This window comes from Balaenoptera borealis (assembly GCF_965194805.1).
Source record: "Balaenoptera borealis genome assembly, chromosome: 1".
In the NCBI taxonomy this organism is placed as follows: Eukaryota; Metazoa; Chordata; class Mammalia; order Artiodactyla; family Balaenopteridae; genus Balaenoptera; species Balaenoptera borealis.
This window is the reverse complement of record NC_138860.1, coordinates 83,897,689-83,920,863: the sequence shown is the minus strand read 5'-3', so window position 1 is coordinate 83,920,863 and position 23,175 is coordinate 83,897,689. Positions and strand designations below refer to the sequence as shown.

General features: G+C 40.7%; 1 protein-coding gene across 4 annotated transcripts; it reads left to right on the top strand.

Annotated features, from left to right (window-relative positions):
- Positions 1-973: 973 nt before the first annotated feature.
- On the top strand, positions 974-5,516 carry LOC309628758 (uncharacterized protein). Of its 4 annotated transcripts, XM_082392080.1 has the most exons (3): positions 974-1,581; positions 1,780-1,896; positions 4,845-5,516. In XM_082392080.1, the coding sequence occupies exon 3, from the start codon at positions 4,864-4,866 to the stop codon at positions 5,203-5,205; it is 342 nt and encodes a 113-aa protein (XP_082248206.1). In that variant the 5' UTR covers positions 974-1,581; positions 1,780-1,896; positions 4,845-4,863; the 3' UTR covers positions 5,206-5,516. The 4 variants fall into 4 exon arrangements, with proteins under 4 accessions (XP_082248206.1, XP_082248209.1, XP_082248207.1 ...); XM_082392083.1 differs by lacking the exon at positions 1,780-1,896; XM_082392081.1 differs by lacking the exons at positions 974-1,581; positions 1,780-1,896 and adding an exon at positions 2,899-3,821.
- Positions 5,517-23,175: the final 17,659 nt, after the last annotated feature.

Sequence of the window (23,175 nt, the reverse complement as noted above, 5' to 3'; positions counted from 1 at the left end):
CAGGGTTGGGTAGATGCTCTCCAGAGCTAAGACTTCAGTGCTCTCTCCACCTCAGCATCCATGCTGGCAAATATCGCTTCTCCTGCTTGCTGTGTCAAAGTGTTCAGGAGGCTTCTAAACACCTGGGATCTGGTGTTTCTTCTTTTTCTCCTCCTCTTTTTCAGATGGGGGACAATGTGTGTTATAGAGACTTTGTTTTCCTTTAACCATCCTGGCGTGAAATGTGCAGCCAACATTCTGGTCTCCTGAGCTCCTCACAGTGGTCAGGGGGGAGGGTGACGGTAAAACTCTCACTTGTTTCCAGATGTTACCATATATTAAATATGGGTTCCTATGGTAAAATGACTGGCTTTTGCATTCAGTGTGGCAGTCTCTGCATGCTCTGGGACTTGGAGAAGTAAAGGAGGAGGGAGTGTCCTAAGTCAGAAAAGGAAGGGCATGACCACTGTGTTCATAGGCTCAGGGCTCCCTCTTCCCTGCTCTGTACATGAGTGATGAACCTCAGGCACACTCAGAGCTAGTGGAGGGAAGATCCCCCAGCTGGTCCAGAGAGGAGCCAGGTTTTGACTGGGGAAGAGCAGCAGCCTCCTGTGTTTTAACAAAAGGGGATTCTGTGAAAGGTTGAGAAATTCTGGGAGACGTACTTACCATCAGAAGCCACCCAGTTTCCCCTTTCTTTATGTGAGGAGTTTGTGGGGCCAGATTCACCTGCTAACTGAACCCTGATGGTGAAGAAACAGAGTTTCTCTGAAAAGGAGAGCATACTTAACACCACCCATTGGGTGAGGTTCAGATGAACAAATGGGGAGAATGATGTCAGGGGTCAAAGGAAAATTCCAGAATTGGGATCCAGAACAGTGTGGGGTGGGGTACAGGAAGCACAAGTCGAGGCAGGCAGGAGAGTCTGGCCAGGGCGAGGTACTGTGTGACAGGGAAATTCCTTTGCATCCAGGGCCAAGGCCCAGGGAGGGCACAGAGTACCCCAGCTTCAGAGCTAAGTTCAGATCCTACAGGGCCTGAGACAAGCTGGGTGACACCACAGGACAGAGAGGAGGAAGCAGGTTCCTTGAGGCTGAGAATCCTACCAGATGCAGCAGCAGGTTCTGCCCAGAGCTGCCTCTGTCAGGGGCTTTTGAGAGGGAGTTTGGGTGAAGAGAAGGACCTGGTCCCAGCCCAGAGGGGAGCTAAACTGAGGCAAGAGGCTTGGAGCTCAGCTGTGGTCATGGTGCTAGTAGTAGCCCAGAGGGAGGCGAGTCATTAAATTGACTGACAATGAACATTGGGTGGAGAAGGCAGCAGAAGCTGTCTGTCCTTTGCTGAGCCCTTACTCTTCCTCTAAACTCCTCCCAAAAGAGAGAGACTTCTCAGAAATCAAATAATGCCATTCATTCACCCATTCATTCATTCATTCAGTCAGTTATTCTACAATTGCCAAGCACTGAGCAACTACTACATACCAGGTGCCATGTAAGGATGGATGTGGACCAATGTCTATAAGGACACAGTGGGAGGCTCATCCAGGACTCAAGGTCATAAGAGGTGACCACCTGTGGAACCAGCAGGTGCTCTATAAATATTTAGGTATGTGTCTGGGGGCAGGGGAAGGAGGAACTATCCACACACCTGGGTTTTAAGGGTGATCAGGATTTTCCAAAGCCACACCTAGTAACATATTGTGTTTTGAGGACAACTCTGAAGCAGTGACTTCAGTTTCATGTTGTTGATCAGAGGAAAATGTCAGTGTAAGGACTCAGGTGATCCCTATTCTTACATCCCCAGAAAAGTCCATGGCAAGGAGACTCTTCAGGATCCAACCATCATGGAGGGAATGTGTACCTGGGCAGGTGCTCAGAGGCTACTCACCTTCTGCCATCCTGAATGCTATTACTGCTCAAGGTACCAAGGCTCTGTCACTATGTCACCCTGGACTTCCTCCAGAGTGAAAGCAATCTGGTTCAAAACAAGCATTTTAGCATTTCAGCCTTTCCCTTCCTCTCTCAGACCCTTGTCCACTGAGTGATGATAAACTAAATGAGTCCTTTACTTCCATGTATGCTAACTCATGTCCCCTTCTATTTTCAGCAGTGCTGGAAATACCTTCTATTTATCCCCAGAGCCACCTCAAACATTAAGCAGCTTTATTCTTACCTAAGGGGATTCATCTTAGCAAATATTAAGGGCTTACCCAAAAGGCAGGGCTCTTTCTGACCTCACATTGCCACTCACACAATGCTTTCCCAGGCCTGTGAGTGGGCCGAGCTCCAAGCCAGGAAGGCTGAGCTGCCCCTTTCCACCTTTAATCATTTTCCTTCCTGGACTTAATTTCCTCTGTAGGCATTAGGAGCAAGGGTGGGTTAGGACAAAGGTGAACATAGGATTTCTGTCTAGAAATCCTTTTCTCATGGGGTCTATTGTTTGATCTTGGGTGAGTTATTTCACCTCTCGTGTCCTCAAACTCAGTTATCACTTGAGGAGTGTGGACTGAGCAAGGGTCTCTGAGATCCATCAAACTAGTGACTGTGAACTAGGCTGTGTACCTTGCCCTAGGGAGTTCCTACTCTGCTGAGGGGAAGGGGTCTTCGTACTGGGATAGCTCCTAGAATGAGATTTGACTGGTGTATATTAAGGACTTGATTAATGTTTGTTGAATGAATGAGGATACAAATATTACCATGGGAACACCACTGTTTTGAGCAGACACAGCTCTGATGCTCAGAAAGCTCCCAAAATATACAGAGCGAGAGAGAGGAGAAAAACATTGCAGCCAGCAAGATCCTCAGGTGTTGGGTCTGGAGTTGGAAGTGGGCAAGAGGTGGGGGAGGATTCATCCCTGAGGGCTCCTTGGATGGGCTTGGGGTGAAGGTGGTTAGAAAAGCCTTCCAGGTTTTCAGGTGAGGGTGAGAAGAGAGGGTTGGGTTAGGAAAGAGGGAAGGGCCATGACCAGAAGGCTGGGTGGAGTGGAGGGAAAAGTTTATCCCAGAAGAGGAATTAGCTCTTGAAAATCTCTGAAGAAGGAGAGGGGTGAGGGTGTGGTTGGTGAAAGCAAAGCAGGTTTACTCAGATTAGCAACCAGTCAGAGAGGCGTGGTGTTGGTGGGGGAGTGATAATTAAGTAATTCCAAATGTGTATAGTTCAGTGGAATTAGGAGAAAGATGGCAGGAATTGATATAAGGGCCTAGGATATTCCAGACAAGGAGTCTATAATCAGTCAATTCCATGATCTCTAGCACCTGCCTTTATAAGGCAGACAACTCGTGCCCACCTCAGCTCCTCTGCTCCCCTTCCCTTCCCACTTATTCATGTGCTCAAATGTATTCATCCCACAGAACTTGAGGAACAAACAACCATCTCAAGGAAAAAGAGAGCAGGAAAGTGGCAAGACCACAGAAGGACTCAGCTCTCCCTCCAGAGTTAACTCATTAAACCCTCCAGGAACCCTATGGCTCACCCATCCCCCAACACAAACCCTATATTTGGGTCTAAGGGAGAGGGTGGCAGTGGGAATCAGGCCCAAGCGACATCATTGTCAGACAGCCAAGTGGGTGGTTTTCATCACAAAAGCTGAGCCAACTGGTAATTGAGAGGAATAGGGTGAATCATGTTTGACAGATAAGGAATGAAAACAGAGGGACCCTGGGTGATTGTATTTCCTTGAGGCAGAGCTCATTCATTGTATAAAAAGCCTGCTGGTTGTTGACTTCACATCAGACAGTAGCAACCAGACAACCGATTCTTCTCTGTGTACCAGATGAGTCTCTGATTGGAATTCATTTGAAATTTTTATTTTTTCACTGTTGGAAAATGGACAAAGGCAAAGATGAGTAAGGGCCATTAATAATTAATAATACCCTGAAACAGGGTATTAATTGGAGAGAGAGAATATTGGGACATCTTTATTTTAAATGAAATACAGTTTGGTCTTGAAGGGACCTTAGAGCTGGTGAAGCCAGCCACCTCAGTGGACAGCTGTGGAACTAGGAGTCAGGGAAGGGGACAGATCTGTGCAAGTTCCCATAGTAAATTAGTAACAGTGTTACAACTAGAACTCAGACTCAGGAAACACTCAGCAACACCATTATTCTCTCTGTTTATGATAACTTATTATAAAAATTTTAATTCATAAGATGTACCTCTACTCAGCATTTATTATATTTAAGACATGATGCTAGGCACTGTGGAGGAATCAGATGGTCACAGAACTTACTCAACAAACTTACAACCTAGCAGGGAAGATAACGCATGTACACACACATAGATGAAATGCAAAGTAGGTAAGACAGGTGTAGGGGGGTGCAGGTAAGGGTGGTGACAGTTTGGGGGAGCTCTGCTCAAGAAGAGCTCTCAGTGATGGCACATGAGTGAGCTATGATGGAGGAGTATTTAGACAGAGATAGGAAGGGAAGCATTACAGAGAGGACGGTGAACGCAAAGGCCAGAGTGAAGTCGTAGGAGCTCAGATTCACGTAGAGTCATCCTATAAGTCGCAGGGTGCTCTGTGTGGTACTAGGGGTGTGTATGCTGTGGTTGTTTCTACATTATCACTTTTCAAAAGACTTAATATGTGATCTTGGGTACATGTCAGTGAGGGATACGACATGTCTGGGAAGAAACAGAGCCAAGGAATGAGCCAATGAATCCCACTGAAACGGAACAGAATGAATTGTCTTTAAGCTCCTCCTCTTGAAATGACCCTGAAATTTCAAAGCATATTTTAACTCTCATGTATAGCTAGGGGGGAGGAGAGGCTCTCTCATCTAAAGGGAACTGAAATGAAATCTATTTGGTATTTAACTTGGTTTCTTCTCTGTTTAATCAAATCATTGAGTCAGCTTTTCTGTATCTAGGTCCAGCCTACTTTGAAGCATGAGTTCCTACCAGCAGAAGCAGCCCTGCATCCCACCCCACGAGCCTCAGCAGCAGCAGGTGAAACAGCCCTGCCAGCCTCCACCCCAGGAACCATGTGTCCCTGAAACCAAGGAGACATGCCACACCAAAGTGCCAGAGCCCTGTCACCCCAAGTTTCCTGAGCCATGCCAACCCAAGGTTCCAGAGCCTGGCCACCCCAAAGTTCCAGAGCCCAGCCACCCCAAAGTTGCAGAGCCTGGCCACCCCAAAGTTCCAGAGCCCAGCCACCCCAAAGTTCCAGAGCCATGTCCTTCACCAGTTATGCCAGGGCCGGCTCAGCAGAAGACCAAGCAGAAGTAATGTGGTCCACAGCCAAGCCTTTGAGGAGCCAACCACCAGATGCTGAATCTCCTCTCCCATTCTACTTCTGCATCCCATTTGCAATTAACGTGCTGTCACCCTGAGTCATAACCCCTCCCTCTTTGCACCCTCTAAAAAAGTTTTCCTCACACTCAGTCTGGAGGGCTCCTGAGCCTTTGAATAAGGCTGAAAGGCTCATTGGCTGAGCTAGTCTTCTGGCTGCTCAGGGCTCATCTGAAGAGGGATATTGGGGTCAGGGGAATCAAGTGAATCTTTCCTGCTCTGCCCCCATTAAATCACTTTTAACTCCATAGCTGACTATGTGCGTCATTGGCCTACTCAGCTTTCTTCAAGTTTCTTTCACCTGAAGCAGGAACGGCACACAGTGAGGGCTGGTTGTGAGGGCTGCAATCAGAAAGTGCCTGATCTCAGCACTAGGAACGTGTGTGTGTGTTTGTGTGTGTGTGTATGATGGTTGTACTCACAGGCATTGCTGGGTTGGCACTGGGAAAGCAGGCAAGGCCATCAGAGCCTGTTACTTTGAGCAGCCTGAGCTAGAGCAAGGCTGTCTTCTTGCCCTTGAGTATATTCTTCATATCTGAGTGTAGATGGTGGCTGCTTCATGCCATCTCTGACTCTGAGTCCATGCACCCAAATTGCCTTATTCTGTTCTTATTTCTTTATTATTATTATTATTCCTGTTCCAACATGATTATCTATTCTTCACTCATCCTCCGTTCCTGATGCCCCAACACATGGAGCCAAGCTCTTAAACACTCACACTCACAGACAGAGACACACACATCTACATCCACAAACACATACCTACCCATACACTCACACACAGAGAGACATACACACAGATCCCCAAAATTACAAAACACACACACACACACACACACACACTGATTCAATCAACTTAGTCTTTTTTTTTTTTCTTTCACTGAATCCCCAATATGAAGACCCCAATGCTGTAGCAGGAAGGAGAGTAGCATCCACAGTGTTTGCCCTAGGAGGAGCCTGAGAGGGTGATCTTCACCCCCTCTCCCATATGAAAATACACTCACACAAATACGCACTGACACAGAGGCACACATGCACCTTCTCTCTCTCTCCGTCTCTCTCTCCCTTTCTTTCTACACACACACACACACACACACACACACACGGTACCTCTCACAGTAGAACATGAAAGTAAATGCAGCAAATAAAAAAGAGAAAGAAAATTTTAAGCAAGTTTCAGAAGGAAAAGGTGTTAATCCATATGAGACAAAAAGTCAGCATAAAGTTGAGGGAGAGCAGATCATTAAGATATATTGATAAAATGCAACCTAAGTGTCCATCGATAGATGAATGGATAGAGAAGATGTGGTGTATACATAAACAATGGAATATTATTCCGCCATAATAAAGAATGAAATCTTGCCATTTGCGGCAACATGGATGGACATAGAGGGTATTATCTTAAGTGAGATCAGTCACACAGAGAAAGACAAATACCATATGATTTCACTTATATGTGAAATCTGAAAAAAAAACAAAAAAAGAAAACAGAAAGATTCATAGATACAGAGAATAAACTGGGGGTCACCAAAGGGAAGGGTTTGAGGGGATAGGCAAAATAGGTGACGGGAATTAAGAGGTACAAACTTCCAGTTATAAAATAAATAAGTCACAAGGATGTAATGAACAGCTGAGCAAATATTGTCAATAATATTGCAATAACTTCATGGTGGAAGATGGTTACTAGACACTGTGATGATCAACTTGTAATGTATATATAAAAGTTGAAACTCTATGTTGTACACCTGAAACTAATATATTGTATGTCAATTATACTTCAATTAAAAAAAATAAAAGGAAAAGTTTTGAAGAACCTAGGGGCAGGATGGGAATAAAGACACAGAACTACTAGAGAATGGACTTGAGGACACGGGGAGGGGGAAGGGTAAGCTGGGATGAAGTGAGAGAGTGGCATGGACTTATATACACTACCAAATGTAAAACAGATAGCTAGTGGGAAGCAGCCACATAGCACAGGGAGATCAGCTCGGTGCTTTGTGACCACCTAGAGGGGTGGGATAGGGAGAGTGTGAGGGAGAGAGACGCAAGAGGGAAGAGATATGGGGATATATGTATATGTATAGCTGATTCACTTTGTTATAGAGCAGAAACTAACACACCATTGTAAAGCAATTATACTCCAATAAAGATGTTAAAAAAAAAAAAGAAGAAATGAAATTGAGTTATTTGCAGTGAGGTGGATGGACCTAGAGACTGTCATACAGAGTGAAGTAAGTCAGAAAGAGAAAAACAAATACCGTATGCTAACACATATATATGGAATCTTTTTTAAAAAATGGTTCTGAAGAACCTAGGGGCAGGACAGGAATAAAGACGCAGATGTAGAGAATGGACTTGAGGACATGGGGAAGGGGAAGGGTAAGCTGGGACGAAGTGAGAGAGTAGCATTGACATATATACACTACCAAATGTAAAATAGATAGCTAGTGGGAAGCAGCTGCATAGCACAGGGAGATCAGCTCGGTACTTTGTGACTGCCTAGATGGGTGGGATAAGAAGGGTGGGAGGGAGACACAAGAAGGAAGGGATATGGGGATATATGTATATGTATAGCTGACTCACTTTGTTATACAGCAGAAGCTAACACACCACTGTGAAGCAATTATACTCCAATAAAGGTGTTAAAAAAAAAAAAAGTGTTGGAAGTTGTGAAGCTCATAGTTTAATCAAATGACCAAGACTGTATGTCTTCCAAAATTATAATTTTGCTTAAAAGTTCACATTTTATCATTGGCAATAAATGCTGTTTAATTTTCTATTGTTGTTTAACAAGTGACAACAAACTTAGCATCTTAAAATAACGCATATTTGTTATCTCATGGCTTCCAGGGGTTAGGAGTCTGAGGCATGCCTTAGCTGAGTCCTCTGCTCAAGGTCTCATAGGTTGCCATCAAGATGTTGGCCAGGTTGTGGCCAGCTTCCAAGCTCATTCAGGTTGTTGGCAGGATTGATTTCCTCGTGGCTCCAGCTTTTTGATGGCTGTCCAATGGAATCCTCTCTCAGGTCCTAGAATCCACCTGCAGTTCCTAGAGGCTGTCTGAAATTCCTTGCCAAGTGAACTTCTCCAACATGGGCACATGGGCTCTTGATTCATCAAGCCTGCAAAGGGAGTGTCTAGCTCCAGTCTGCTAGTCAGCGTCACATACACGACAAAATCACAAGAGTGATATCCCATCTCCTTTTCTGTAATCCATTGGTCAGAAGCAGGTAACAGATCACAGGTCCACACTCAAGGGGAGGGGATTACATAAAGCATAAATGCCAGGAAGGGAACTGTTGGGGGGTCACCTTAGGGTCTGACTGCCACAAATACTGTGAGCTGTTTTCCTTTAAGTGACAGGCTCAATTAATTCATTGTTGAAGAAATATCTGCCTAATACCCAACTCTGACTAACCACAGTTTGCTCATCAGTCATTCTTTCAAGTAAAACTTAAGTTTATGCTTCATGAAGAACAGCTAATTCAGATCAAAATTCAGTGGCACAAAGGCTTTTTCTTGAGATAATCATCATACTTTGAAAGGCAGCAGAAGTGATTTATGCATATTTCCCATTTTGTCATATAGAATTTCAAAAAAAAACCCAGTATATACTGAAGGGTGGAGATGTATTTAAAGGATTTTCTTAAGTGGAACTGGCATTGTTATCTTCAAATGGGTGATAGGTGAAGAATGCAACGATTACTCCTTTTCAGAGAAGGCAAGTCAGAACATTGGGACAGAGTGAGTAATTTACACAAAGAATAAGGAGTCTCTCACCTCTGGTACTCTGTGGTTCTGAGACCCAAAACTTTTTGGAGACATCCTTCCCTATTTAAAGATATACCCCTATGTAAATATAAGATAGCTGCATTTTAAAAAAAACACCTTACACATAAATAACAAATTTTCCAATTTCTGTGAGAATAGGGCACACAAATGGGTAGTAAGTTGAATTTTTTCTTTTAATAGTTTGATCTTATTTCTCAAATCCACAGGAGCTGTTTAACTCTCCTTCAACCTGACCCTTCTCCAGCCCTGGGACAGCCCTGGGAGGCTATTTTTATTGAGATAGTAATTTGTGAGATTTTAGGTCCTCACATCACAAGGCTTTGTATGGTTGCCTTGCCTCAGGGGCTAATGTGGCTGGACCAAAAGTAGGAGTTGCTTTACTTTTGTAAATCTAGGCACATTATGGATAGTATGCTAGACCAACAATTCTCAAAGTATGACCTGCAGGTCCCTGGGGGTCCCTGAGATCTTATTAAGGAGTCTGTGATGTCAAGACTGATAACAAAATAATAAGATAGTTTGTCTTTTTACTGTACTATTATTGTACAGATGGTTCAATATGGATGGGGGAAAAAGCGTAAAATTCCTGTCATTTTAGCAAGAATCAAGGCAGTGGCACCAAGCTGTACTAGTAAAAAATGTATGAGGTTATTTCATTCATATCTGATTTACAAACCCTACAAAGTAAGAAGTAAGAGAAGCATTCAAGTGATTGGTATAATCCACTAAGTCAGTGCATGCTATTCAAGTTCTACTAAGTTTTGAAATGTGAAATCCTGTAGACATATCACCTCATGAAGGTGGTGTTACCATTATTGTGGGCCAGTAATTTGTTGAGTGTAATCCTGCTAGGTGGTGGTGGCCAAGTTAGCTAGGAACAGTAGCAGGATGCTGATGGTAACAGAGTTAGTGATCTTAGAACACAAGAGCATGCTCCTGGAGTGCCAGAGCCAATGCCTGGTTCACTGAGACAGCCTCGGGCCGACCCGAGGGTTTAAAATCCCACAAAAATAAATCAGGAACAGAATCTGTGTGTAGAGAAGCATGCATAAATATGCCAGTGTAGGGTCTGCACCAGACTTCCAATTGCTCAGCCATGAGCAAGATTCTGTCTCATCATGCTACTCTTCCACATTCTGAGTCCCAAATGCTTACATTTAAATTTAAATAGCTATGTATGACTAGTGGCTACTCTAATGAATGGCCTAGATCCAGAGCCAGTTCCAGAGCCTCCAAAAAGGGACCTTAGGTCAATTCCAAGTTTCCTACACGGAACCATCACATGATTTCTCCGACCCAGGCACTGATTTCCATCACTGGGCAGTTGTGTTTCTCTTTCTTCATTCCAAATAGAGCATGGGTTTCATGACATGTCCCAGCCTGGATCCCCCCAGAACAGAGCCTACAACAAAGTCTTATGTGCAACTTATTTCTGCTTCAGGAATGTAATCTAGGGAGGAGGAAGAAGGGTTTAAGGAGGAGTGAAACTAGGCAAAAGAAAACACAAATTTGTTACAAAGAATATGTTACAAAGTAGACAACCACCAAGGGCATTTCCCTGATAATTTTTTTGATTTGCATTTGCCTGTTAATTAATGATGTTGAGGATCTTTTACATACCAGTTGGCCATTTGTATGTCTTCTTTGCAGAAATGTCTGTTCAAGTTCTTTGCTTATTTTTTAATCGGGTTATTTGTTTTTGTTTTGCTGTTGAATCGTAGGAATTCCTTATATATTTTGGAAATTAACCCCTTATCAGACATATGGTTTCTATTCTGTAGGTTGCTTTTTCACTCTGTTGATCATTTCCTTTACTGTGCAGAAGCTTTTTAGTTTGGTATGGTTTCGAGTGACTACTTTTGCTTTTGTTGCCTGTGCTTTTGGTTTCATATCCATGAAATCATTGTCAATACCAGTGTCACAAATGTTTTCCCCTATGTTTTCTTTCTAGGAGTTTTATAGTTTCAGGTCTTACATTTAAGTCTTTAATTGATTTTGAGTTGATTCTTGTAAATGGTGGAAGGTAAGGGTCCAATTCTTTTTTTTTTTTTTTTTTTTGCATGTGAATGGCCAGTTTTCCAAGCACCATTTGCTGAAGAGACTGTTCTTTCTGCATTATGTATTCTTATCAGCTTTGTCAAAGATTGGTTGATGGTATACATGTGGATTTATTTCTGGGCTCTCTATTCTATTCCATTGGTTTGTAAGTCTGTCTTTATGCCAGCACGATACTATGTATAGTAACATGTCATCTGCAAACAGTGACAGTTTAACTTCTTCTTTTCCAATTCGGTTTCCTCTTATTTCTTTTTCTTCTCTGATCGCCATAGCTAGGACTTCCAAAACTATGTTGAATGAAAGTGGTGAGAGTGGACATCCTTGTCTTGTTCCTGATCTTAGAGGAAATGCTTTCAGCTTTTCACCATTGAGTATGATGTTAGCTGTAGGTTTATCAAGTATGGCCTTTATTATGTTGAGGTATGTTCTCTCTATGCCCACTTTCTGGAGAGTTTTTATCATAAATGGGTGCTGAATTTTGTCAAAAGCTTTTTCTGTATCTATTGAGATTATCCTATGGTTTTTATTCTTCAATTTGTTGATGTGGTGTATCACACTGATTGATTTGCGGATGTTGAAAAATCCTTGCAACCCTGGGATAAATCCCCCTTGATCACGGAGTATGATCCTTTTAATGTATTGTTGGATTCAGATTGTTAGTACTTTGTTGAGGATTTTTGCATCTATGTTCATCAGCGGTATTGGACTGTAATTTTCTTTTTTTGTGGTACCTTTGTCTGGTTTTGGTATCAGGGTGATTGTAGCCTCAGAATGAGTTTGGGAGTTTTCCTTCCTCTACAATTTTTTCGGACAGTTTCAGAAGGATGAGTATTAGCTCTTCTCTAAATGTTTGACAGAATTTGCCTGTGAAGCCATCAGGTCCTGGACTCTTGTTTGTTGGGAGTCTTTTTTAAATCACAGATTCAATTACAGTACTTGTGATTGTTCTGTTCATATTTTCTATTTCTTCCTGGTTCCATCTTGGAAGATTGTACCTTTCTAAGAATTTGTCCATTTCTTCCAGGTTGCTCATTTTTTTGGCATACAGTTGCTTGTAGTAGTGTCTTATGATCCTTTGTATTTCTGTGGTGTCATTTGTATCTTCTCCTTTTTCACTTCTAATTTTATTGATTTGAGTCCTCTCCCTTTTTTTCTTGATGAATCTGGATAAAGGTCTATCAATTTTGTTTATCTTTTCAAAGAACAAGCTTTTAGTTCCATTTATCTTTGCTATTGTTTTCTTTGTCTCTATTTCATTCATTTCTGCTCTGATCTTTATGATTTCTTTCCTTCTACTAACTTTAGGTTTTGTTTGTTCTTCTTTCTCTAGTTGCTTTAGGTGTAAGGTTAGGTTGTATTTTTGAGATTTTTCTTGTTTCATGAGGTAGGATTGTATTACTATAAACTTTGTACTTAGAACTGCTTTTGCTGCATCCCATAGGTTTGGATCATTGTGCTTTCATTTTCTTTTGTCTCCAGGTATTTTTTGATTTCTTCTTGATTTCTTCAGTGATCCATTGGTTGTTTAGTACATATGGTTTAGCCTCCACATGTTAGTGTTTTTTACAGTTCTTTTTTTCTTGTAGTTTATTTCTAATCTCATAGCATTGTGGTTGGAAAAGATTCTTGATATGATTTCAATTTTCATAAATTTACTGAGGCTCACTTTGTGGGCCAGCATGTGGTCAATCCTGGAGAATGTTCCACATGCACATAAGAAGAATGTGTATTCTGTTACTTTTGGATGGAATGTTCAATAAATATCAATTAAGTAGATCTGGTCTAATGTGTCATTTAAGGCCTGTGTTTCCTTATTGATTTTTTGTCTGGAAGATCTGTCCATTGATGAAAGTGGGGTGTTTTAGTCCCCCACTATTATTGTGTTACTGTTGATTTCTCCCTTTATGGCTATTAGCATTTGCTTTACATATTAGGGTGTTCCTATGTTGGGTGTATACATATTTAGAGTTGTTATATCTTCTTCTTGGATTGATCATTTGATCATTCTGTAGTGCCCTTCTTTGTCTCTTATACCAGTCTTTATTTTAAAGTCTATTTTGTCTGATATGAGTATTACTACTTCAAATTTCTTTTGATTTCCATTTGTATGGAATACCTTCTTCTATCCCCTTAATTCAGTCTGTATGTGTCCCTATGTCTGAAGTTGTTCTGTAATAGACAGTATATATATGGGTCTTACGTTCTTTTTTTTTTTTTTTTTGTATCCTTTCAGCCAGTCTATGTCTTTTGATTGGAGCATTTAATCCATTTACATTTAATGATTATCAATATGTATGTTCCTATGCCATTTTCTTAATTGTTTGGGGTTTGTTATGTAGGTCTTTTTTCTTCCCTTCCTTTTTTGTTCTCTTGTGGTTTGATGACCATCTTTAGTGTTGTTTTTGGTTTGCTTTATCTTTTATGTGTGTATCTATTGTAGTTTTTGGGTTTGCTGTTCCCATGAGGTTTTGATATAGCAGTGTATATATGTACCAGGTTGTTTTAAGTTGCTGGTCTCTTTCCCGCCTAGAGAAGTTCCTTTAGCATTTGTTTTAAAGCTGGTCTGGTGGTGCTGAATTCTCTTAGCTTTCGCTTGTCTGTAAAGCTTTTGATTTCTCTGTCTAATCTGAATGAGACCCTTGCTGGGTAGAATATTCTTGGTTGTAGGTTCTTCCCTTTCATCACATTAAATATACCGTGCCTCTCCCTTCTGGCCTGCAGAGTTTCTGCCAAGCAGTCAGCTGATAACCTTATGGGAGTTCCCTTGTATGTTATTTGTCGCTTTTCCCTGTTGCTTTTAATATTTTTTCTTTGTCTTTAATTTTTGTCAATTTGATTACTATGTGTCTCGGCATGTTCCTCCTTGGGTTTATCCTGCCTGGGACTCTCTGCACTTCCTGGACTTGGGTGACTGTTTCTTTTCCCATGTTACGAAAGTTTTCAGCTGTTATCTCTTCAAATATTTTCTCAGGTCCTTTCTCTCTCTCTTCTCCTTCTGGGACCCTTATAATGTGAATGTTGGTGCATTTAATGTTGTCTCAGAGGTCTCTGCGACTGTCCTCATTTCTTTTCATTCTTTTTTCTTTATTCTGTTCTACACCAGAGATTTCCATCTTTCTGACTTCCAAGTCACTTATCCGTTCTTCTGCCTCAGTTACTCTGCTATGATTCCTTCTAGTGTAATTTTCATCTCAGTTATTGTATTATTCGTCTCTGTTTTTTTGTTCTTTAGTTCTTCTAGGTCTTTGTTAAACATTTCTTGAATCTTCTCGATCTTTGCCTCCATTCTTTTTCCAAGATCCTGGATCATCTTCACTATCATTATTCCAATTTCTTTTTCCAGAAGGTTGTCTATCTCCACTGAACTTAGTTGTTTTTCTGGGATTTTATCTTGTTTCTTTATCTGGGTATATTCCTCTGCCATTTCATTTTGTCTAAATTTTTGTGATTGTGGTTTCCATCCTGCAGGCTGCAGTACTGTAGTTCTTCTTTCTTCTTCTGTCTGCCCTCTGGTGGATGAGGCTATTTAAGAGGCTTGTACAAGCTTCCTGATGGGAGGGACTGGTGGTGGGTAGAGCTGAGTCTTGTCCCTCTGGTGGGCAGGGCTGTGCTCAGTAAGACTTTAATCCACTTGTCTGCTGATGGGTGGGGCTGTGTTCCTCCCCCATTGGTTCTTTGGCTTGAGGAGACTCAGCACTAGAGTCTACAGGCTATTTGGTGGGGCTAATGGTGGCCTCCAGGAGGGCTCACACCAAGGAGGACTTCCCAGAACTCCTGCCACCAGTGTCTTTGTCCCTGCAGTGAGCCACAGCCACCACCCGCATCTGCAGGAGATGCTCCAATACTAGCAAGTAGGTCTGGCCCAGTCTCTTATTGGTTCACTGCTTTTTACCCCTGAGTCCTGATGCACACAGGTCTCTGTGCATGTCCTCCAAGAGTGGAGACTCTGTTTTCCCCCAGTCCTGTGGAAGTCCTGCAATCAAATCTCCCTGGTCTTCAAAGCCAGATTCACTGGGGACTCCTTCTCCCATTGCTGGACTCCCAGGCTGGGAAACCTAACATGGGGCTCAGAACTTTCACTCCAGTGGGAGAACTTCTGTGGTATAATTGTTTTCCAGTTTGTGGGTCACCCACGTGGCAGGTATGGAAATTGATTTTAGTGTGATTGCACCTCTCCTACCACCTTTTTGTGGCTTCTTTTTGTCTTTGAATGTAGGGTATATTTTTTGGTAGGCTCCAGCATTTTTTTGTCAATGGTTGTTCAGCAGTTAGTTGTCATTCCAGTGTTCTCGTAAGAAGGGGTGAGTGCACATCCTTCTACTGCATCATCTTGAGGTAATTTCTTTTATCATTAAGCATACCTCTTCTTGTGGTCCTAAGTGTCCACAAACAGAATAGTTAATTCAGAACACACACACACACACACACACACACACACACACTAAAATTGCATTATTTTTAAAAGCAACAAAGTCTTCATATTAAATCATACTATACATAAACATACAAAAGATTTAGAGGATGTTTCTCTAACTACATTATTTACTTGCAATGCTAGAAATAAAGGAATATAAGATGATAGAACTGCAGATGGAAAAAGATTCCCAGATTACTGTTCAACTTTCATCAGACTATAACATGAGTGATAAATAAACACAGATATTTGGGAGCTGTCTCTACTGTAACTAGTGTTATTTGACCTAACACAGAAATTAGTTCATCAAGGTGGGTTGCTATTGTAACAAATCTGAAAACTGTGGCCTTGTCTTAGGAGTCTGGAGGTAGTTTGCAAGGAAACATATTGGAAACCAAAAGAGTTGTGATATATGTTATTCAGTGGCAAAACTTTTCATATAATGGTTGTCCATAGTAACTTGGGAGGCAGACAAAATGTTGGTTATTTGTTGTGTTCACCAGGCTATAGACATATGTTCAGGAAATAACTGTCTGATTTGCAGGCCAGAAATGAAAAAAATGAAAGAAAAAAAATGTAGTCCAGAAATTCAAAACCTTGTTAAACGAGAAAACTTACCACTTGTAAGCCCCAAAGAGGAAGAGATGAGATTAGAAGTGGTTTTGAACTTTATGTCCACTTTCAATTGTATGTAGCAACAGAGAAAATAGATAGAAGTTGTAGTCTTTCCACCTGTGTGCCAGTGAGCTCTCTTATGTTCAGGGATAAAGGCAGCAAAATAAATCAGGCCAGAAAATCACTTCTAGGAAAGGACCTAACTGTGGATCCTAGAACATACAAATGATTGTAGGAATGAAATATATCAGGTGCCTAATAAGTTTTTGAGAGAATTGATGACAAAATAAACTGTGTGCCAATACTAAAAAGGCTTTGATTTTTCAAGAATAGAAACGACTTTCCAGCTCTCATTTCCCCACTTTCCATACTACCCCATTCATATGTGGTCAGTACAGGTGACTAAAAGGGAGTAACAGCTGTGAGATGGATACAAGGCCCACAGGGAATAATGGATGAGGGAAACTCTGTCAGAGAATAGTGTCATAGCCTAAGAGAGGCAAGGAGGAGAAGGAACACAGAGATTCTCAAACATTTTTACTCTTTTGTATGATGGTTATTCTTTCATCTTTTTCCCTCCAGCTTTATTGAGGTATAATTGACAAATTAAGCTGTATATATTTACAGTGTATAATGTGATGACTTGATATATGTATATTTTGTGCAATGATTACCACCATCGGGTTACTTAGCACATTAATCACCTCAATAGTAACCCTTTAATTGTGTGCTTGTGTGTGTGTGTGTGCATGTGGTGAGACAGCTTAAGGTTTAATCTCTTAGCAAGTTTCAAGCAAACAACACAGTGTTATTACCTATAGTCGCCATGCTGTACATTGTCTCCTAGAGCTTATTCATCTTATGACTGAAGGCTTGTACCCTTTGCCCAACATCTCCACTTTTGCCCCACCCCTCAGCCCCTGCTGACTGCCATTCTATTCTTTGTTTCTGTGATATCTGTGAGTTCAGCAATACTTTCCTAAATAACCGATGGCTCAAACAAGAAATAACAAATAAAATTAGAAAATACTTTGGGAGGAATGAAAATGAAAACAACATACAAGAACTTTAGTAATACATGTAATGCAGTGCATAGAGAGAAATTTATGTCTGGAGACATCTATATTACAAAAGATGAAAGATCTCAAATAAGTAACCTGATAGACATGCATGCATGCATGTGGATTTAGTAAAAATTTTTAAAAATCATAACACTAAATACAGCAAAATATAAACAATGATTATTTCTGGCAGTTTAATATTGATGCTCATTTTTGAAGAGCTTTATGTTCCCTATTATACATGATATAATTTCATTTTTATAACTATTTATTACAATATTTTTAAAAATGTATAGTAGTCAGTGAAGATGTGCTGAGCTGCAGGGAAAGGTTATGTCCTGGCCTTCTGGCAAATGCCTAGCTGGTGACTCTTTCACAGGTTTCAAGTGTCTCCTCTTTCTCTTCCTCTCCTCTTCATTCTCTTCTTCTTCCTCCTTTCCCATTATAAAACCACATTCCTGAAAAGCTTCCTGATTATTTGGTCAAGACAAGTTACTAAGCCAATTCTTTCTCTAGACTGCAGGAAGAATTAAAAAAGATATGAAAGGACTATTACTAAATGCATTGACAGCATGTCAATGTACCAAAGTGAACAGTTAAGAGGCCTACATTGGGAGTGAAGGTTATATGGCAGGTTGAGGGTTCTGGAGGTTTGAAGGAGAAGACAGAGAATAAACATTGAAATGAATTTTTTAAATTACTGTCTTTTAAAGATCTAAAACATGTTGGGATAATGTAGAAGAAAACTTACCATATCAGCCCTAAGTTCATATTTCACCTGGATTTCAGACATTTTGGGCTCTGATCCTCTCCCCCTCCCAAACTTACCCTCGATCACTTGTATGTGATGATGTGAGTCTTAAATGGTGTCTTATATTTATTTGTGGTTTCATACAATTTAAACCTGATATCTACTTATGGAATTAAAGGGATCTATTTCCTGATAAAATAATTTTAAGCACATGACAGCAGTCTAGAGAAGTGTTGGGGTCAGGTGAGATGGACATCCTGATTCCATTAAAAGTGTGTTCCCACATTCTACAGTAACATAAAGCGAGAGTTGTAACTTTATTCCTAAACAAGGTATAACCCCTCACCAGCCATGGCCCATCACAAAAAGCTTCAGCACCCAAGGATAAGTACTGAAAAGGAAAGAACAGAGGAACTATGAAGAATTGTTAAGATCCTAATCTCTGAAAAGACAGAAATGAAATCTTTCGACAGGGTGGGAGAATACTAGGCCATTGTTTCCAGAACTTTAGTTCTTCCCTAAAGGCACATTATATTTGTCATAATTACACATCACATGTATCATTTAAGATTAAAATTTTTTACCTTCACTTTATACTAACTGAATTTTTAATTTAATTAGACATAGACAATCATGTACATGAAATGGTAGATGAAATATTCAAATTATATATTACAATACATATATAAGCATATATATATATATATATATATATATATATTAGACAGAGACAGAGAAAGAGAGAGAGATTACAAAGGCTGGCAAATACAAAATCTGCAAAGCCAAAACCCTGCTGGAAGACAATCAGGTAGGGGAGTTATCTCTTAACCAGGGGATGGTCAGAATTTTGTTCCATTCAGGCCTTCAGTGGGTTGGATGAGGACAACACACCTTATCGAGGGCAACTTCCTTTACTCACGCCACAGATTTAAATATTAATCTGATCTGAAAAGATCCTTAGAAATTCATCCAGAATAACGTTTGACCAGATATCTGGGTATCCAGTTCCAGACAAGTTGAGCCATAAATTAACCATCAAACCTTCCTTCCAGCACACTGACAAATTGTATGAAGCAAGCAGAGAAGGAAAGAGGTTTACTTGACTTATGTTCCACGTGACCAATATGGAAAATCTAAAAAATGTCTTAAAATGGTAATAAAATTATGATTAATGATTAAGAGGTTGTGTATGAATGGCACTTAACTTCAGTGACTGAATTGTTAATAAAGTGATTCCAACTTTCATATAAAAATAGTTGTTTGAATGGCATTGCTTATTAAATGGGTTTTCCAATAATTTCACAGGAGCAAGAAGGCAGAAAATTTTAATAATCCTCTGAGCTTTCTTCAAAGGTGAAGAAGTAGAAAGAGGTCAGTAGGGAGAAATTATGTAAGAGCAGGTGATATGTCATGTTAGGGAGTTATGAGCAAAAAGCTTGCTTTCGGTTGTAGGTCTAGGGTCTGAGCTGCCAGAACATTGAATTATGGTAGGTGATGCTACGCTACTAGTTAATCTCTGTGGCTGGAGGAGAAACAGGTTTATCAGAGTAATAGGAATCTGCTTGATGTCCTTCATTTGAAGGAGCAAATATATGATATGAGGACCTCAGAGACCACCACTTTCCTGAACGTATCTAAGTTACATGATGGGAAGGCAGCTAAGCTGAGCTGCAACATGCCCTCGATCCATTTTAGAGGAAGAAAGGAGACTTAGATTAGCAAGCCATGGATCAAGGGGAAATGCATTATGAGAAGGACTTGAGGTAAAGAGAAAGATGTCACCAGGTAGTCACGATTTTTTCAAACCAGTATGTACAACAAAATGGCCGACAGTTCAAGTGCAACTAGGCAGGCTGTTTTAGAAGTCAAGGAAGGTGAAAGAGAGAAAAGGGTCATCTTCCCAATCAAAAAAGGGAGCCTTTGACGATAAGTAAGACAACCCCACAAATCCTCCCACTGCCATAAACCACCGAAACTGACAGCTAAGGCAGGGACTCTGTGAGTCATGAGAACATAATCCAGTGAGGAGAACCTGGAACAGGATATTTCTTGTTTTCAGAGTCCCTGTCAAGCCAGTTATGGATGGATTTGAATTTTGGTTGGGAAATGATTGGGCCATGCCAGTTTTGCAGCTTCATTTCGCCCTGAGGGGGGCAGCAAGCCCCAATAAAAGGTCCTCTGCTTCATGACTGCCATCATCCTGCTACTTGAGTCCCAATTGACTTTGGAGAACCTGGTGACTCTGATTCTTCAGTTCAGCTTTATTCTTTGTGCCCCCAAATGTTGAATTTATGCTGGTGACAGCAAATTTTATGGGTCCAAAGTTATGATCATGGGTTTAATGCTACTTAGTGGATGGGAACATGGCATTTGAGCAAACTGGTATACTGATTTATTAGACTTGTGACACCTAGTTTCAATTCCTCTACTGAAAAAGAAATTAACAGGAAATTTTGACATTAAGAGATAAAGAAAAAAGTATTATTCTTTTTTATATACCTTTTTGATGTCCCTCTACTGTGATGTCACAGGCATTTATCTTATAATGTGTGAGGCCCTTACATTCTTCCTGATTGCCCTATGCTCTATACATAAGTCATCCTGTCGGGACCTCATGAGAGAAGATGATGATAGGAATTGCTTGTGAGCTTGCCTAGGATTTTAGAACTTGGGACAGCCTTTTTGAAAATGGTGTTTTCATAAAAAAAAAAAAAAGCAAACACAGAAAACATCGCTTGTTTCTTTCAAAAAAAGATATTTTCATTGGAAAAGTAATATGAGAAAAGAGATGGTTTTCTCTGGGCTGATGAAACAATTTGCAAAAGAGTGAGAGAGAAGTCAGAAATTCATTAAAAGGTATAAAAAAGATTAAATCACAGATTGGAGAGATACTGTCCATTGATATCACACAAGCTTTTGCTCTTCTCTCTGTAGGAATTCCTTCTTGTGAACACTGTCATATACTTTCTTTCAGATATTAAGACTCCAGAAAGATGTCTTCTCAACAGCAGCAGTGCAAGCAGCCCTTGCATCCACTAGCAGTGTGTCCACATAAGTGCCCTGAGCCTTGCCCACCTAAATGCTATGAGCCTTGCCCACCCCCAAGTGTCCAGAACCTTGCCCACTTATAAAGGGCCCTGAGCCATGCTTGCCTCAGCAGTGCCAGCAGAAATGCCTTCCTGCGCCAACTCCCCATCATTGCTAGAAGAAGTGCCCACCCAAGAGCATGTAAGAGCTTGAGCTTTTATCTGAATCAGGAAAGGATAAGGACAATCGGCTCAACTAGTTCCAGAGCTCCACCTTCATCTTCTCTTCAAAGCATATTATGGATACGGAAGAAGCTTCTCCACGCTTCAGCCTGCAGTATGCGTGTGGTGATTCCTGACAGCCAGAAGTTTCCTATCTGAGGCTGCAATACTGCTCCCCTCTAGGAGGTGCCCGAGAAAACATCGCAGAGCCTCAGAAGGAAGAGCAGCAGCTCTCCTCCTGACAGCCTCTGCGGATTCTCTCGCTGTCTTCTGTGCCTGTCTGTCACCTGGGCAGGAGTTGCTACCAGCTGAGCAATTGCTACTTATTTTCCACTTCCTGAATAAAATACAATTCTTTTGTGAGATGGGAAAAATATTTTCTTTCTTTTAAAACCTGCTTTTAGCAGTATTATACCATAATTCTGGTTGGTTTCAATCCCAAGTTTTATGCTCTCACAATCAGTGTTATCTGAATTTTGAGTCATATCGATGACTATTTCTATATAATTTTAAATCCAGGTTATTTTCTTAATAATTGCTTGATTGATTTGAGGAACACATTATTTAACTTCTCAGGATTTCAATCCCTTGCTGAAATGTGGGGAAATCACATTTACAGTGCCAAATTGCTTAGGCATAAAAATTACATGAATGTGCGTAATCCAGTTCGCACAATGCCGGGAACATAATTGGCACTTTATGAGGTGGCTGATCATCATTGTCTCTGTCATCATTACCGTCACCACCATCACCACCATCATCACCACCACCATGTTTGCTCCACCAAGAAAGTGGCTACACATACCGAGTACAGCAAACAAGGAGACTCTTAAACTCTATTAAACTTTCATATTCTGTGTTCTTTTTCTTTTCAAATTTAACAGTCTTTTTAATGTGACATAATAGATAAAACACTTTGGGAATTTACTGGGATATTCTGCATGAAATAATACTACTTCTGAAAACATGGGTAATACAAAAGAAAGGGAATTTTAAACAGTACTTACCGGGCAAAGTGCTGCCTGCTCTCCATGTGTACAACGTGCTCTTCTTACTGCAAAACTCAAGAACCTCAGGGTCTTATTACATTTTTTCACCTCTGAAATTACTTTCTTGATTATTTTACCCAACTTTGAGGAACAATGGGGATTCCAATGTTGATCTAGATTTACAAATGACTGTTGCTATGCAGCTTGTTTTCTGAGGACATAGCTTGCTAGTGCAGCAAGCCATGAAAAGGGATGTTTTCTTTAGGCACATCTCTTCTTTTGGTCCTAGAATTAAAGGACTCCAAGATGCTACAACTGCAGAAGCAAAAACAGCCCTGATTACTACTGAACACTCATCAGACGCAGAAATGAGTGAGAAATCAACACTGATATTGGAGAGTTGTCTCTACTGTAGCTACTGTTATTTGACCTGACACAGAAATTACTTCTTTGAGGTGCGATGCTCCTATAACAAAACTTAAAATTGTGGCATTGGCTTAGGAGTCTTGGGGTGGTTGACAAGGAATCTGATATTGGAAGCCAAAAATGTGTTGATGCATGTTATTCAATGGCAAAATGTTCACAGTAATGGTTGTCCATGATATCTTGAGAGGAAGACCAAATGTTGGTCATTTGTTGTTTTGCCCAGGGTATTTCAGTACACGTATGTTAAGGAAAAACTTCCTGGTTGGCACGCCAGAAATGAAAAAAATGAAAAGAGAAAAAATACAGCCCAGAAATTCAAAACCTTGTTGAATTAGAAAACTCACCACTTGTAAGTCCTAAAGAGTAAGAGATGAGATTAGAAGTGGTTTTGAACTAGAAGTCCAATTTCAGTTGACTGTTACAACAGAGAAAAGAGACAGAAGTTGTACTCTTCCCACCTGTGTGCCAAAGAACCTCATGGTAGCTGTATTATGTTAGGGGGAAAAGCAGTAATTTCAATAGTCCAGAAAATTACTTCTACGAAAGGACCATACT

Bases quoted from the DNA above. Each gene is read 5' to 3' on its own strand.
- LOC309628758 (XM_082392083.1), top strand. From the start codon at position 4,864: ATGAGTTCCTACCAGCAGAAGCAGCCCTGCATCCCACCCCACGAGCCT.